The sequence below is a fragment of the Engraulis encrasicolus genome, chromosome 10 (assembly GCF_034702125.1).
Source record: "Engraulis encrasicolus isolate BLACKSEA-1 chromosome 10, IST_EnEncr_1.0, whole genome shotgun sequence".
Classification (NCBI taxonomy): Eukaryota; Metazoa; Chordata; class Actinopteri; order Clupeiformes; family Engraulidae; genus Engraulis; species Engraulis encrasicolus.
Genome location: NC_085866.1, coordinates 19,657,315 through 19,675,367, shown reverse-complemented (window position 1 = coordinate 19,675,367; position 18,053 = coordinate 19,657,315). Strand labels below are relative to the sequence as shown.

Below are 18,053 nucleotides of genomic sequence, written 5' to 3'. Positions count from 1 at the left end.
TAGTAATGGATATATTTGCATCTAATACAATGTTCTTTGATCTTCTACCTTCTGTGAAAGTGACCATGAGATCTCTAAGTCTGACAGAGCTATTTTGGCTTCGGATCTTTTCCAGCTGTCCACCTGTTCTGCTCATTTGAGTGTGGGCACATATACCTGTAGTGTTGTACATGTAGTGTGACTGGATGTGTCTACTGTGCGCATGTAAGTGCAGTATGTATGGCAGGATGGTCAGCCACAGGCTTGGGTTTGGTTTGGGTGGGGTGGGGTGATGAGTGCTTCTGTACCTGAGCAATACCCAGCAGAGTGGGCTCGCATTCTGCGAGAGAGGTAGGGGGCTGCAAGGGACCGTTAGAGCCAAGGGTCTGGAAAGCAGTGACAGGAGGCGGGGAGGTGGGGATGTCCATCACCCCAAGCTGGGTCACGGGAACAGTTATGGGTGCAGGTACAGGCACAGGTAAGGGCACAGTTACAGGTACACCAACTGGCGCCGGGCACTCGGGGGCAGGGAGAGAGGTGGTAGGGTGCGGGGCAGGAACGGCAGAGGTGGGCAGGTAAGCAGCGGCGGTAGTGGTGGCTGTGGAGGTGGCAGGGACACCTGTCGGACTTTGGGGTATCTGCAGAGGTGGGAAGGCCACATGTGAATACAGCGTCTGATTGGCTGCTCCTGCTGCTTCGGCCACGATGTGCGTCTGCGTGTGGGAATGCGCCTGGGCCTGGTTGGGGGTCTGGGTGTGGGTGTGGAATTGGGCCTGTGGCTGATTGGGTGTCATCTGGGCATGCATGTGGGCTGGCAGTGGGGCCCTAGGGGCCTGCTGCTGAGGGGAAGGTAGTGGTGGAGGGCCCGCGACAACCTGACTGTACAGGGGAAGAACCCTGGGTGGGGCTGGGGTCATGGTCTGTGTGGGAGCCTGAGGCTGAGATGCTGTCTGTGCAATGGGCTGAGGCTGTCTGGGCAGCTGACTCTGACTTGGATCTTGTGGGACTATGGCCTGCTGTGTGGGGACACTCTTCTGCTGTTGCATGAATGTCTGCACTGGTGCTGCAGTAGCAGTCTGGTGCATCTGCTGTTGTTGTGGCATCGACTGAACTGGCTGTGGCTGCAACTGCTGCTGTTGCAGCTGCAGTTGCTGCTGCTGAGCCTCGTACTGCGGAGCTACTACAGGTATGGGCTGTACCACTGGCTGCATGCCTGTGTTGATGGCCTGATGCTGGCCTGGTTGCAGTATGTGCTGTGCCTGCTGAACCGGCATCTGGGCCTGGCTCTGCATGTGTACCTGACTATTCTGTGGTGTGAATTGATGGGTTGTTGCCATGGAGGCAGGACCAACCGTGGGTGCCGAGGTAACCACCGCAACTACGGCTCCCGGAGAAAGCATCACCTGTTGGTACTGCACCACCGGCGGCTGTAGCGTCGTAGATTGAGACAGGTCGGACTGGACCGTCTGAGTGGTTGACTGCACCGGCTGAGCCCCTTGGGAGTAAGCTGACAGCGGCACAGCAGGGACCTGTGGCTGTGTCTGTGCCTGACCTTGGGTCGGCACGGTGGACGTCACCGTCAGCTCCGGTTGAACCGTCGGGCCCGGGATAGGGGCAATGGGCCGCACTTGAGCCCGCATCTGAGCGAGTACCTGGGCATGAGCAAACGCCTGAGCCTGCATCTGCTGCTGCTGCTGCATGGTCAGTTGACTCTGCATGGTTGCCGGCACTTGTGTAGCCTGGGGGAGAACAACCTGAGTAGGCTGGCTCACCTGCGGCTGCGGCACGGCAGTGGGAATTGTCTGAGGCACGGCTTGCGGCTGGGTGGGTACAAAGGTGGTAGGCACCTGTACCTGGGAAGAAGCAGCTCCCCCTTGTTGGTTCTGGACATGCGCCTCACCGTGGGCTGGCATTGGTACTGCCTGGATTTGAGGCTGTACAGCAGCCGGGAGAGGAATCTGAGCTTGCACTTGAGCCGGGGGTGCCTGAACCGCTACTGGCACTTGTGTTGGGACCTCTGCGGTTGCCTGCACTACACCAAGGATCTGGGACTCGCCTAACGACGTTCTATGCTGCTGTTGCTGCTGCTGCTGCTGTTGTTGCTGCTGAAGTTGCTGTTGTTGTTGTTGCTGCTGCTGCTGAAGCTGCTGTTGCTGCAACTGCTGCTGCTGTTGAGACAGAAGAGCCTGTTGCTGTTGTTGTATTAATGCCTGCTGCTGCTGTTGCTGCTCGATCTGCTGCTGCTGATTGAGGCTTGTATGCAGCTGCTGAGGCATCATCTGCTGCTGCTGGGAGACACAAGCCGATTGCTGGGCGATCTGTTGCTGAATGACCACCTGCTGTTCGCTGGCAATCTGTGCCGGTACAGGTACAGGTGCAGGTGCAGGTGCAGGTGCAGGTGCAGGTTCTGCTTTCTCAATGCTCTGTGGACCGCTGTGATGCTGTTGGACTATGGCTGCTGCCTGCTCCATTTGTTGTTGTTGCTGCTGCTGCTGTTGCTGCAACAGAACTTGCTGCTGTTGTTGCTGCTCAGCCTGCTGTTGCATCAATAGCGCTTGCTGCTGCTCCAGCTTCTGCTGCTGAAAGAGGGCCTGCTGCTGCTGCATTAGAGCCTGCTGCTGCAGCTGCTGCTCTCTTTGCTGCTGCAGCAGGGCCTGCTGCTGTTGCTGCTGCTGCAACTCCAACTGCTGCTGTTCCCGCTGCTGTTGCAAGAGTGCCTGCTGCTGTTGTTCCAGCTGTTGTTTTAGTAAAGCCTGGTGCTGTTGCTCAAGCTGCTGTTGCAAGGCGGCTTGCTGTTGTTGCTCTATTTGCTGCTGCTGCTGTTGCAAGAGCGCCTGCTGCTGCTGCTGCTGCTTTTCCAACTGTTGCTGCTGGAAGAGAGCTTGCTGCTGTTGCTCCAGCTGCTGTTGGTGTAGGAGGGCCTGTTGTTGCTGCTGTTGTTCCAGTTGTTGCTGTAGCAATGCCTGCTTTTGCTGTTGCTCAAGCTGTTGTTGCTGCTGCATAAGTATTTGCTGCTGTTGATCGATCTGCTGTTGAACCATCTGCTGTTGAACCTGTGTCTGGTTTTGCTGGTCCATCGGTTGTTGCAGCGTTGTTGCAGCTTGTGGCTGTTGTTGGAGCAGTAGCTGCTGTTGCTCCATCTGTTGTTGGTGTTGCAGTTGCTGTTGTTGTTGTTGGTGAAGGTAGGCTTGCTGTTGCTGCTGCTGTTGCTGCTGTTGCTGTAGCAACAATGCCTGCTGCTGCTGTTCCATCTGTTGCTGTAGCAACAGAGCTTGTTGCTGTTGGGTGGACTGTTGCTGCTGTTGCTCTGCCTGATGCTGCTGCTGCTGCAGTATGACAGCCTGCTGAAGTTGTTCATTGGATGTCTGTTGCTGCAGCATGGCTTGCGGTGGAGGTGCTGGCAGCCCCGGGTGTGGTATGACGTATGTCTGCTGAGCCTGTGGCTCAATCGTCTGCGCCAGAACTTGCTGCGGCTGCTGCTGCTGCTGAACTGCAGTTGTATATGACTGCTGCTGCTGCTGCTGCTGTGTTGAGCTGTGGTTCTGCTGCAACTGCTGCGGCTGCGGCTGTTCCTGCTGCATCATCACAGGCTGCTGCTCCATGAGCTGCGCTGTTCCTACATTTGCAGCTTGAATTGAGGCCCCTTGTGTCTGTGTCTGTGGCAGAGTTTGACTCTGCGTCTGTTCTATCTGCTGCTGCACCGGAACAGCTTGAAGCTGCACGGCTGCAGGCGCGTGCTGCAGTAAGGCTGTGGGTGCTTCCAACACCGCCTGCTGTTGCTGCTGCTGCTGCTGCGCTATGGCTTGCTGCGTTTGCTGGGAGAGCACTTCGTGCGGAAAGGGCGTGGGCATGGGCTGAGTCTGCTGCTGCTGCACCAGTGGTGTGACCGTCCCTCCTCCTCCTCCTCCTCCTCCTGAACCCCCGAGCACTCCTGCGGGGTCTCCCACCGACATGGGAGCGGCGGCGGCAGCAGCGCTGGCTGGGGCTGTGGCTGTGAGTATGGCCATGGGAGCCTGTGGCGAGACTGGGGGGATGTAGGACTGTGACTGAACTATGGAGGTGTGCGGGGTGGCAGTGGCGGTGGGGTCCATGGACTGTGAGGGGAGGATTTGAGCCACATTAGGCGGATATGCCTGCAGGGACTGTAGGGGCGGAGGTGGATTAAGGGAGGATGATGGCGGGATAGGGGGATGTGGGGGGTGGGGAGGGTGGGGAGGGGTGGGGTGGGGTGGGGTGGGGTCGGTGATTGTGTGAGAGGCAGCGTGGTGAGAATGGAGGGAATGGAGGGAATGAGGATGAGTGAGGAGAGAAGTAGAGGAGGGAGGGAGGGAGAGAGAGAGAGAGAGAGAGAAAGAGGTTTGTGGTGAAAACAGAAAGGAATGGTTAGCATTAGTAACAGGGGGTCCAATCCAATCATCAGCAAAGCATCAGCACATTTCAAAGAGTAACTAGTGTAAGAATATTAACTTGGAATAGCAACTACGTAGTATCAGAACATTATCTTGTTGGAAACCATGTCCATGCTACAGGTTTTAATTAGTGGCTGCTTATTTTCCAGAGTTTGAGTCAATAACTATGGTAAAGTATGCTAATTCTATGCAATGCAGGTGGAAGCAATGCAAGTCTACAGCTTTACAGATTTTCAATACCATAGATTTTTTATATTACAATAGCAATATGCTAATTTGGTAATTTATCAGTAAATACTTAAGTTTAATAAAAGCAGAAACAATAGGAACATACAAACAAGTTAAAGACTAGAAGTAAACATGACTTTCATTTCATTTTTTTCAAAGTCCATACCAAAAGAAATAAAACACAACATAACAAGAAACACTGTGATCTCATTCAACAAAAATCTTACATATAAGTATTATGTTACAGTTTTTGTTGTGATAAGAGGCAGGTTTCTTTTCCCCTTACTTATTGCCAACATGGAAAATAAGCTACCTCTGTTCATAGCAAAAACAACATAATATATAGTGTAAGTAAGGCCTTATACCATGTAGTCCCCATGCAAAAGACACAATCATGTTGTTAAGAAAGTTTTTTTTTAAACTTGGGTTGCTACACTGGTGAATAATCTTAGAGGTGGGGGCCTACTGGGATCCCAAGAAAGATCCTCTGAACCGTATACCTTAGAAGAAATACTAAAATACCACACTCCAGTCATAGGAGCACTGCTCATCCTGAGGCCGTATGCTTGTACAAATGACAATACATTACATACGACATAAGTCTCCCTATACTAGATTTGTGTCCAGCAGAAGAAGGAATGGAATTATGTATGCACAAGTACAGGTGAGAGCCACCAGGCTGGTGGAGGCAAAGCCTGAGAGAGAGAGAGAGAGAGAGAGAGAGAGAGAGAGAGAGAGAGAGAGAGAGACTGGACACGAGGGAGACGGTCACCTGAGTATACTGCTGCAGTACGCTTGGTGGGAGCTGCGCGGCCATAGAGGCTGGCTGAATGAAACTATGAGCCACTGGCATGTTTGGAGCCCCACCACCGCTCTGGCCAATGGACATGCCAGACATTCCAGCACACTGGCCAATAGGCACATTTGGATCCCCGCCGCTCGAGCCAATAGGGAGCGTCTGGGGGTGGGACAGAACCCCTGCACACTGCACTGCCTGATGATAAATAGAGAGAACAATGCTTACGGCACAATCATGTCATTTTTTACTCCACAATAGGCCTTTTTTATGGCAGGCGCCCACCAACATGCTTCAAAAGCGTATTGTTATGACTAGAGCCTGTGAGTATGTAAGAGGGGTAATTACATGACAAAAACACAACAGAACGGCTTTGCTACAACACACACAGCAGACCATGGCATACTGCTCTTTGCTATGATGTGTAATAGCTCATGTCTGCAATATTGACTCGTTCAAAACATAGCACACTACATACAGCAGGGCAGTGTTTCCCAACCGGGGGTATGTGTACCGCTAGGGGTACCTGAGCACACCTCAGGGGCAGGGCCATAACCAGACATTTTCAAATACCGAGATCAAATACTGCATGCTGTACTGCATGCTGTACATTTAGAACGCTTCAAACAATTCAGTCAAACTCTTAAGTTGGTTTTCATTAATCACTGCCTTGAGGATGGCATGGGGGTGGCGTATAAAGACTGAATATATCATTGTTGATCATATATTGATTTTCATCATAGATAAATTTTACATTACCAAAAAAAAGTACCTAGGACATGACCTCTGTGTCCTCAATGGTAGTTACGGCCATGCTCAGGGGGTACGTAGTAACACATGTACAGAGGAAAGACATACTGTACTTGGATAGATGAAGGGATATACGTAGAGCATGAGTGAGAGAGTACAGGTACAACAAAAAGGCTTAGGGGGTACACAAGACAAAAAACGTTGGGAAACACTGCGGTAGGGCACATGTTGCATGCTTTTGTGCCCAACACAGAGCAGTGCACTATGTATTGAATGAGTGACCATTTTTGATGGAGCTACAGGGTAACGAGTACAGTATGTACTGTATGTAGTATGTAGTATGCAATACGTGATGACTTACAGTTGCCGCGGAGGGGAAGCTGGCCTGAGCAGATGCAGCTGCAGCCACAGGTGCGTACGTGGTTCCAGACTCCCCTTGCGGTAGCAGCACTTGGTTCGTTCCACTGGTGAAGGACTCACAGCTTGCTGCAGACAGCTCCCCTTCTGAGGAATGGAGGAGAGGAGAGGAGAGGAGAGGAGAGGAGAGGAGAGGAGAGGAGATGAGAGGAGAATTACAGAGAGGAGAGGAGAGGAGAGTAAAGAAGAGAAGAGAAGAGGAGAAGAGAAGAATCGACAAGAGAAGAAAAGATAAGAGAAGAAACCACAAGAGCGTCAGACTACTGTCAGTTGCATGTCCCTTAGCAGTCAACTCAACTGCTGTTAGCAGCAGCCAAACCCGCAATGAAGTCCACACCATGGTCACCTAATTAATGATTACAGTAGGGGATGACCAGACAAGACACTGGCACATGGGGAAAAGTTCACCAGTCAATGATTATCTTCAAAACAATTCTAACGCTTGGAATTTTTTGGTGACAAATCATGTTGTTTGTGTCACCTGAAGTAAAACAATAGACTGCACAGATCATGGACGACGAACGCGGCAATGAGGGAGAGCGACCAAGTGAAGCTCATGTAGAGGAATGCAGTAGATATTCCACTGGCTGCCGCCTGCTACATTTTTTTTTTGCTCAAGTTCAACTTCTCTTTTGAAGCTTTTAACGGCCTCGACGCTAGTACCGCTTTTGCAGATTTTGATGCTTGGTCTTCCATACAAAGTCAATTACTTCTGCTGCTTTCCATGCGTTCAATGCAATCTGTTACTATAGTTAATAAGATGGATAAATTCATACTATATTCAAAAATAATTGATCTCAGAATTTACTTTTTTGTAGACTTCCCATGCACTCATTTGAAATGAATGGTACACTTGCTGATATGAAACCATTTTTGCTGGTGTGCCTACCGAGCTCAATATGAACAAGGGAATGAGAATCCAGCACACGTAACTGAAAATGACTTGTGGTGAGAGATAGGTTAGATATAGATATAAGCGAATACTTTGAGTTTGAGCTGAATTGGGCTATGATATACACTATGTACGCTAAAGTGAATGACACCAATGCTCCATTTTATTCATTATATTCAAATAGATTTTTAGCATTTTCCACTGTAAAAAACATTGGATTTTCTGGTTGGAATAGCCAATTGGCCCAGCCCACTTTAAATCACGCCACGCCCTGATAGCAAGTAATAGTTTGACTGATCGACAACAGGAAATCCTGTGTTTTGGTTAGAAACTGACAGTTGATAAACGTTTCAAATCTGTTGAGCTGTGTTGTCCATAGTGTCCAATGTACAGTCACTTGATGGAGATAAAGTTCATTAAGTTTATAATGCGTCCGTATGCCACTGTACCTGTGAGGCCAGAGGCATTGCTGTGGACCTGCTGCTGCCTGACATGCTGGTCCACCTCCGGAAGCTCCTCCGCCACCTCGCCCCCATGGCCTGCCGTGGCTCCCCCAGCAGTGGCGCCAGTGGCTGGGACAAACGCGCAGGAGGAGGTGGGGGCACCACCACCAGCCACTGGAGGCCCCATGGAGGAGGGGCAGGAGGGGTGAGAACAGGTGTAAGAAGAGGAGGTGAAGGCTGAATCTCTCCTCTCCTCCAGGTTAAGACCTCCTCCTACGGGTACTCCTCCTGGGAACTGATGCTGCAGCTGCTGCAGCCGCCGCTCACGGGACTTCTTGATGAGCGTGACCCGGTCGCGGATAGACTTGCTGACCAGCTTGGCATCGCTCTCGTGGAAGAACCCCGATTTCACCTGATGCATGGGGAAGGGGAGGTGGGCACACATGGCAGAGTGTGGTTAAAAATAGATTGGGGGGGGGGTTACATTGGTGGGTGAGTGGAATATAGGTTACAGGGACCTGGGTTATGGGACATGTCTAGTATAGACATAGGAGGCCAAACTCTGAACCCTTACAGTTTATAGAGCATTAGGCGTTAAAGTAGACTCATTTCTGAAAGGAGAAAATGATAAATTCCAACATTTCCTTTTCAACTTCTCACAGTTTTTTCCACCATCCTCAGAATGCTTAGCCTGGCAATGCAAACTCTTATAACAATATTTCATCAGTACTATGGGCCTGGTGTTGTTTCATTGATGTGCTTGTCATTTCCAGAAAGAAAACATTTCTTAAAAACATTTCTACATGACAGCTACAGTGTCTGCACAAGCTGAAATGCAGTGTACAGGATGGCTACACCCTCTCCTCTTCCTCCCATATCTCCCCTCCCTGCTCAAATATCTCTCTCTCTCTATCTCTCTCTCTCTGCCTCTCCCCAACTCCATTTCTCTCACCACATCCAGTACCAACACATCACCCCCTCTCTCCCTCCATCTCACTGTCTCTCTTCTCTCATCTCTCTCACCATATCTCAGTGTCATCTCCCACATACCCTACCCCCCACTCCTCTCCTCCCATCTCCAGTGCCACCACTCCTTCCCTCCCCATCCCTCTCTCCTCCCTGCCAGCTCTGTGCCCTCTTTGCACAAACCACACACAAGCATAGAGTACAATGACAAAGGAAAAAGAACACTAAAGGCCTAATTATGTAATATTCTTATATTTTTAAGATCTCATCTGACCATCTCTAGCACCATCTCAACTCCCCCTCCTTCCATCTCTCCTTTCCTCTCTCTTTAATCATGCCCACTGACACCTCCCTCTCTCTCTCTCTCTCTCTCTCTCTCTCTCTCTCTGTCTGTCTGTCTCTCTCTCTCTGTCTCTCTCTCTCTTTCATCCCATCCATCTTACTCCTCTCTCTCACCATCTCCAGTGCCACCTCCCACCTACTGAAACCCCAAGCTCTATTTCACCCGCCCCCCACCCCTTCCATCTCTCCTCTCCCTTACTATGCCCACTGCTACCACACAGAATCTCTCTCTCTCTGCTCTCTCTCTCTCTCTCCCCTTCCATCACTCTGACTCACCATCTCCAGGGCCACCTCCTCGGCGCTGTCGTTCTCCAGGTCGTAGCTGAACTCGATGGCCTCGTTGTCCTTGTGTTTTCCTTTGAGTTTCTTGGGCTCCTCCACCCAGATGCGCAGCGCCAGGCAGTCCTGGCAGCCCGTGTCCTCCTCCGCCAGCTCCACGCGCACCCCCGTGTCCTCCCCGAAGAAGGCGTGGTTCAACAGGTCCTTGATGGACAGACTAGGAGTGGACACAAAGCCATATCAGGAGTTCAAGAGTGGCTTAAAAAGTAGAATATAGAACGATATCAGGAATTCAAGAGATGATTAAACGACAGAATACAAATATCAGGAGTTAAAGAGATGCTTAAAAAGCAGAATACAAAACAATATACAGTAAGGAGTTAAAGAGATGCTTAAAAGGCAAGATAAAAAAAAACAGAACAAAAAAGAAAGGAATGTAAAAGAAATGTGGTAAGAAAAGTTCTGTGGAGCACTTGAAGAACACAGGCCCTGATCACAGGGCTATAACTACATAAACAATATAGTTTCTTCAAAACTTAAAAAATGGTTTAGCAAGTTCTTAATCGAGAGGGTAGGAGAGAAACACACAGCCACACAAAAGTCAAGGAGTGATAGCAATATTACATAGTTTCCTCAGCTATATAATGTGTTTTCAGAAGCTAGGGTTGGGGACAAAGCAGGGCAATAATAGCAAAGTAAGAACAACACTACATAGTGTCTGAAAAGTTTAAATGCAACAGTAAAAAAACCTTTTTCAATCACAAAATAATAATTCCATAAATAGTTTCAGTGGTTCACAGGGTACACAGCAGCACTTCTAACACTTGTTTTGCAGTCTTCCTTCGGCTATTAACGCACTGTGACAGACTCCCTATCTTGTTGTCTCACTCCTCCTGCCCTTCAATGATACGCTTCATTAGGAAAAAACATCCAGAATTCAAAGGCGGGAGGCTCACCGCTCTGTTCTGTTCTGGCGGATGCAGCCTTCGATGATTTCCTTAATCTCAGGGTCGTTCACCTTGTCAAAACTCTGCGGCTTGATACCCTGTAGATGAAAAAGAACACAGTGCTTCACAATGTGTCAAAAATACTTCCAAGTTTTCACAGAGAAAAAAAGCAAACCTTTCAACCATCATGTCTTTGTCAACACATTGGCCAGAGCTGAGTCAATACTGAGAGAATAGGGCCAACTAAAAGAGTATTAAATTGAACTTTCTCAGTCTAGAGTGAACAGTGCAAAATTAACCATGCACGATTCGTTTTGGTGAGGGAGGCCTTACGCTGGTGACTTTGCGGTAGATTTGAGCAGCGTTCTGGCATTCCGAGTACGGGTATTCCGAGGTGGCCATCTCCAACATGCACATTCCGAAGGCGTAGACATCCACAGACTCATCATAGTGTTCCTCATACATCTCAGGAGCCATAAACTCAGGAGTGCCTGGAGGAGAGGTGCAGGAGAGAGGGGTAGGGCAGTTAGAAGAACCATAGGGTACTACTGACAAATTATACATGATATACCGTGAAACATGTACCACATATGTACAATAAAACCAAAATGTAACTCAACTAAGGAGTACCTGAAGGGGAGAGACAGAGGAGGGGTGTGAGGCATCTGGCATTCTTGTGAGGGGGCATGTGCCACTGACAATATGCCGGTATTGTTTAAGTATCATCGCGACGTGCCAGCCCTCCGACATGTAATGGGTCTTACAAAGCAGGCTACTGAATATTATACACGATACTGTGTACAGTATACCATACATGCACAACAAAAACGAAAACGTAGAAAGTGCATAGTACCTTGGTTATCTCTTAACTGTTAATTCATACCACGACAAATGTTATGTATAACATATACGTTTTTTTTAAAGTATTTTATTTCCACACATGGTACAAATAATGAATATTTTTTATTTATTTTTCATTTCTAAGACCTTGCTCCAACCATGAGACTTGAGAGGGATATTTTATACTCATAAGACCAGCTCTTCATGTGCTCTTGTTTCCTGAAGTCTGATACCTAGTCTGATTATGGTCGATGGGTTCACTTCTATATCTTTTTGGATTTCTTTGCTTGTTCCTTTTTGTACAATTTGGATTTGACATGAAAGACTGTCTCGAATGTCAGTAAACCAGAGCAGATTCTTTCAGCACTTTGTCACTCACTAAGCACTAACTCAATAACTACATTTGTCTTTTTTTATATTTATTTTATTGTTTTTTTCCTAAATTAATTTTTTATGTTAACGCGTAAACGTGTTAACGCACTGCACCACTGTGCCCAACCACCACATCCGTCTTAAGCCCTGGTCATGGTGATATGATATCAAATGGTATTATCCATTACATCACTTTATGTGTGCTCTGTATGATTGGCAGCATTATAGTTCCATTAGTTAGTTTTCTCTGGACCGGACAGAAAAAACTTAAGTGGGCCACTTGTGTGAGATTATCGATTGAGAGCAGTCCATAAACATGTAGTATAGTGCATAGCTTTAGCCATGTAGATAAATGGACATTTGCACTTTAATGCATAGCAGTGAAAACGAAGGCAAACAGAGAGCAGCACTGTATCTAGATCCGTCACTGTCAGATCCATCACTATCGTTCCCTTTCTGAAGAAGGTTCTAGCTGCTTGACATGGTCTAACTACGTATGACAATATGAAATGTAGAGCACATGTGTCAATCCAGTGTGTCAAGCACATGTGTCACCCCCCTTAATAATAATAATATGACAAAATAATAATAATAATAATAATAATAATAATAATAATAATATAACAACTCACACGCTGAATATACCCATTGACATCATCAACCTCATAACCAATCAGCTCCTAGCATTAGCTCACCGATAACACTCTCAGAGTAGTTTACTCTGGATTGGACCAGACAGAACATTTTAAGTGGGCCATTTCTGTGCATTCATTATCGATCAGCGGCAGTCGATAAGCTGTAGTCTATAGCCTGGGCTATGCAGATAAATAAAATATGCAGCTTCAGCTGTGGGCTTAATGCATAGAAGTGGACACTAAGGCAAAGGGTGAGGGAGAGCAGAACTAGCTTAATAGCCAGATCCACCTCCATGACCCTAAACTCATCGATGACACTCTTGGCCTAAGACGTCGTCATGAGTCATGACCATGGCTGGGATGAGACCCCATGGGCCTGATGATCAAGATGTTATCACACACACGCACGCACGCACGCACGCACGCACGCACGCACGCACGCACGCACGCACGCACGCACGCGCACACACACACACACACACACACACACACACACACTTGCATGGTTGTGACACTTTTGGCAAAGGAGGTCCTCAGTCCTCATAAGGCCAGACCAAGTTCTATGATCTTCCTTTTTATCAGCCTATTCTTCCTCCTCTCTCTCGTCCTGGTGACGAACATGTTATCACACACGCATCCCTACATACCTATAACACTCTTGGCGAAGGAGGTCCTCATGAGCGTGGCGAGGCCCAGGTCTCCGATCTTGACTGAGCCTGTGGGCCCGGTGATGAAGATGTTATCGCACTTGAGGTCGCGGTGGACGATGGGCGGCGTCCGCGTGTGCAGGAAGTGGAGCCCCTTCAGGATCTGACGACACCAGCTGCGCAACACCTTGGGCTTCATCACCTTGAAGCGCTTCAGATAGCTGCAGAGGGGGAGGAGGAGGAGGATGAAGAGGAGAAGGAGGGAGAGGAAGAGGAGGAGGGAGAGGAAGAGGAGGGAGAGAAGGAGGAGGTGGGAGGAAGAGAGAGAGAGAGAGAGAGTGAGAAAGAAAGAGAGGAGACGATCAGTCTGTGCGAAATGGACCTCCTGGGCTTCCATAGGTTCCCATAAGTGGAGACCAGGGCTGATGACCAATTGACACACGTCACTGTGAAAGTGCTCACATTTCCAGCAGGGCCAATAATAACAATGCACCGTATATCACGCTGTTCTGGGCCTGCAGTGATCACCATGATTCAGCAGACCGGTCTAAGAGCAATGGATGTGGACTTGGCTGGAGTCAAACATCTCCATCACAGACCTGAAAATAGAAGCTAATACAGAACTATCCAATTGCCCAACTGCTGACAGAGATAGGTGGATTTTTTTTCCCCCAAACAGTGAGGGAGTGGACGAAGTTTCGATTTGGAGGTAAGTCCTATGTATGAAAGGGAGGGAGAAGTTACCCCATCTGTCTTGTAACCCCAGTTTCTATGCATTCTATGAGTTTCCAGTGCGAACTGACCACGGCAGCAAAGAGCCAGGCTCATTGGTATGGCTCAGTCCGTCACACACCCCCACAATCGTTTGAATGATCTCTCTGTGCCAAAGAGTTGCTGGCCAAAAAAAGGACAAAAAGCAGGAAAATGTGCCGAGCGAACGTTGGGTCTTACATTGTGTTCTATATAGTGACAGTGATTTTTTACTTCACATAGCCTCCTTATGCACACCATTACGCCATAGTTCATTTCGCCAACATTACTGCCATAGTTATTCACAACTACAACATTACTGGTACACTGGAGTTTTTAGGGGTCACAAAGACTTGGTCTGGCTAATGCCTTACGTCTTTAGGGTCCCCGATGTCATGAGTTCGGTGACGAGGACGATGCACTTCTTGCCACGGAGTACGGACTCCCAGGAGTCGTAGAAGCGCACGATGTTGGGGTGCTGCAGGCCCTTCAGCATCTCCGCCTCCTCCTTGAAGCGCTGCTGCTCCGCCTTCGTCAGTTTGCGGTCCTGGTGAGAGACAAGGAGAGAGAGGATCACAAAGGATCAGACAACAACATACAGACAATAATAAAGTGCAAAAGAGCAAGCTATTCTATGCTCATGTTATTACTTCTAAATTCGAAACACTGAAGGCTTGTAAACATGTTGAATAATGTATCTTGAAAAGTCGTATGCAACGCTGCAGCTGGCGGTCTTATCCCTCCGCAGTGCTGATGAGGGGGAGAGTAGAGGAGCATAGACGATGAAGACACGGGCAAAAAGGTAAAAAGGAGATAGACTCAGAGATCATGAACACAGAGAAAAAAGTTTTAAAAAAGCTAGTACATACGTATCCTCATGAAAAGACAATCATAGATGATGAAAATGTCAAAAAGAATAGACAAGGAAGGGGCAAAATATGTCCACATTCCAAGCTCTAAATGCACAACATTCCATATGTCCACATTCGAAATTTGTGATGCTTGAATTTTGAGAAAATACAATCTTAAATAACATTTACATAAAATACAGGTAATAGTTTATAACTGAATATTTCTATTTCCATCTTCTGGATCATCTAAGCGTGCTGCTTTCAAATAGCACAACTGAACTCACAGATCACTCAACAGCTTTTCTAGTCAGATCAACTCGTTGGTTCATTGACTTGTAAAAGCTCTGAGTCTTTCACTGGTAATGATGCTGGGCAAATGATATGGACAAATAACTGCTAGAAAACTGGAAATAAAGTCAACCTATGCGACAGTGTCCCTGCTCCGGTCTTAAAATTCATTCCACCGTCGCCTCCCATAAACTGTCACGATTTAGGGGACGGAAAAGGCTTCATATTTACGATGGGATTGTAAATCGCCAGGACGGTTGCCCACAGCTTCATCTGGCCATGAATTAATAGCCAGGTGAGGGGAACAGTAAATAATAAAACGGGAAGAACTCTCTCTCTCTCTCTCTCTCTCTCTCTCTCTCTCCCTCTCTCTCTCTCTCTCTCTCTCTCTCTCTCTCTCTCTCTCTCTCCCTCTCTCTCTCTCTCTCTCTCTCACACATTCTCTGGTGCACACAGAGCAGAGCAGAGAAAGCCGAATAAGCCCACAGGCACAGATCCACCCTGTGTGTGAGTGTGAGGGCGTGAGTGTGAGAGTGTGTGTGTGTGGGCGTGTGTGTGTGTGTGTGTGTGCGCGCGCGCACGCACGTGGGTATGCATGTGTGTGTGCGCGAGTGTGTGATTGAGCATGTGTATGTGTGTGCGTGCAGTTTTAATTTGAGTCGAGTTTCCCCTTTAAAAAAATGTGCTGTGGATGAGGAATGCTAAAATGTATTGTATCCATTCAGTTTTACTGCAAGAATGTAACCCTCCCAAACTGCACCAGGTTTTACATTAGCGGTGTGCAGCTTGCGTCTGTGTCTGTGCCTGTGTCTGTGGCATATGGGATGGGCTGGGCTGGGCAGGCACAGTGGGGTGGGGGTGGTGGGTGTAGAAATAGTTGGGAGGGTTGGTGGTGGTGACAGTGGGACTGTCGGAGCCAAGGGGGCTGACACTAGCAAAAAAATATCTTTTTGGTTGGACTGGACTGGACTGAGCCGGTGTTCTGTCGAGATAGGTGGCTTTGTCGAAATAAGCTACCAATAGGCTGTTAACATAGCCAAAGCCCCATCTCTAATCCTAACGCCTAGGGACGCTGTGGTGAATTATAATGGCTTGGTAGCTCAGCCTGACGGGGAGCTCATGTCGATGCGACACAGGACGGTAGTCAATGTGAATTGAGCATCCAAATGAGAGGCCAGACAAGCCTGCCAGTCAGACAGAGGCCTCATGGGGGCTAACCCCCCATTTTTGCTCCATTTCTTTGCCCTTTTCTCCTTTTCTGCCAATGCAATACCTTTTCATGACCACCAGATGGCAAAGACTAAGCTCTCTCTCTCTTTCTCTCTGTCTCTCGTTTTCTCTCTCTATCTTTCTGTCTCTCTCTCTCTCTCTCTCTCTCTCTGACTGGTCAGACCAACACCCAGTGCTAGCCTATAAAACAGGTTTCTGCAGCATCTGCCGCCACACTAAAGCAGCCCCTGGTGTGCGGTGCAGCAAGGAGGTAAGCTGCCGTGCCTTGGCACACCAAGAGGAGAGGAGTTCTTACTTTGAGGACAGATCCATCAGTCACCCAAACATGGGCTCATGGAAGCAGACAGCCACTGGCATGGCCACTACTGACCAGCGCGGTACTGTACTCAAACCCATGTAATATGTGTATACAGCAACAAATATGAAAGACAAAAACACGAATGTTGGGGAGAATATGCCATGTAAACAAAGATAATATGTGATAATAAGCTCCACTCTATTGCATGCTCTTTCTTTGATGGATAATGTGAGAACCTGAACCGGCTGGGACCAAAAGCTATAACTTGAAAGACCAGCGGCAGAGACAGAGACAAGTCCAATCCAACTACTAACGAGTCCAATAGCAAAGAAACAGGAGCTTGAGTCCAAGACTGGATCAGAGCAGCCCAGCTACTAATACCTCCTCGTATAGGATGCAGTGATTGATTAAAAATGTATCCTCTCGCTACCGAGGACCAGGCATTCTTTAGTCGTCACCGTTGCCCTTGGTTTCCCTACTGAGATCTGTGCTGCCCCATGGAAGTCCCAATTGAATCACACATAGCATTTGGCACAGAACATGATACAAAGCAAATGTACTCTTTTGTGGGAAACATGAATGTGAACAACAATGGTGTTTTTCAACAGGTCACTTTATAAAATCCTCCCATGTTTACATCAGTAAGAGGTTTTTTCTAAACCCTTCTCCACTTAGAATGTCTGCATGATTACCCAGTTTAGACTCCCGCACAGGTGTGCTCTCCCAGATATGAGGGCAGATATGGACTGTTAATTAGTAGGCATTACCAAACAAATCCTGAAACTTTTACAACTCTGCTGAGTCAAATTATGTTTGGTGTTACTTAACACACGATATACCAATACCAGTGTCAGTTGTCTGTTAATCAGACAGAAAAACAACTATAAAACAAATAAATGCCACAGTAACTTTATTCACAATGATTTTAGTCTTACAAGACTTTGCGTTTACCAGGTCAAGGTCAAACAAGACCAAAACGTTGTGAGTTAAGTTAACTGTCAAATGGTCAGTGTGCAGGAGTTTTATCTTTCTTTCTGGTCAGCGATCTGCTATGGGTCATCTCCAACGCACCTACCAGGTGAGGTGTGCGAAACCATCCCTAGTTGTAAGCTTAGTTGTCTGTTGTCAATGAAATCAAGAGAAGTCAAGTTTATTAATACAGCACATCTACATCACACATACACATCTTCAACACAATGTGCTTCCCAGAAGAAATGAATAAAAATACATGCTGACGAAAATAAATCAGCATGACGTTTCCAGTTGAAGCCATTCATTACAAACAAACAAGTAGAACAACAAGTGGACCTTTAAACTGCTGTTATCGTGGGGTGAGAGGAGCAGTGTGTTTCTGGGTCACCGGACTCGAGGACACCTTCGTCACCCAGCCGACTGGGCCACCAGAACGCCTGGTTGAGGCCGTGTGACCTCGGCAACCCTTACGGTCGGGAGCAAGTGACCCAAGTGGAAAAGGCTAAACTCGGGTCACGGTACAATGGCCGTAACAATACCAACTCAAGTGCTACAGGCACGAGTTAAAACAAACAGGGGGGCCGGAGTGGGAAGCACCCAGCTTTACTGTTAAAACATCGGGCCCTCAAACACGGTATGGGAAAATGCCATGCCGGGGCTCTTCACAGAGGCACACACATGCACACACGCACGCACACACACACACACATACACACACACAC

At 48.0% G+C, this 18,053-nt stretch overlaps 1 protein-coding gene across 4 annotated transcripts in view; it reads right to left on the bottom strand.

Annotated features, from left to right (window-relative positions):
- The window catches only part of wnk3 (WNK lysine deficient protein kinase 3), an 87,974-nt gene that overhangs the window by 19,529 nt on the left and 50,392 nt on the right, over positions 1–18,053 (bottom strand). For 3 of the 4 annotated variants that reach the window (XM_063208340.1, XM_063208341.1, XM_063208343.1), the window contains exons 3-11: positions 14,067–14,239; positions 12,943–13,163; positions 10,782–10,939; positions 10,458–10,546; positions 9,499–9,718; positions 7,921–8,326; positions 6,524–6,666; positions 5,389–5,610; positions 288–4,121 (exon numbers count right to left, since the gene is read on the bottom strand). In XM_063208340.1, coding sequence (XP_063064410.1) covers positions 288–4,121; positions 5,389–5,610; positions 6,524–6,666; positions 7,921–8,326; positions 9,499–9,718; positions 10,458–10,546; positions 10,782–10,939; positions 12,943–13,163; positions 14,067–14,239 — 5,466 coding nt within the window. The remainder of the gene's footprint in view (positions 1–287; positions 4,122–5,388; positions 5,611–6,523; positions 6,667–7,920; positions 8,327–9,498; positions 9,719–10,457; positions 10,547–10,781; positions 10,940–12,942; positions 13,164–14,066; positions 14,240–18,053) is intronic. The other variant, XM_063208342.1, reaches the window with a different exon arrangement.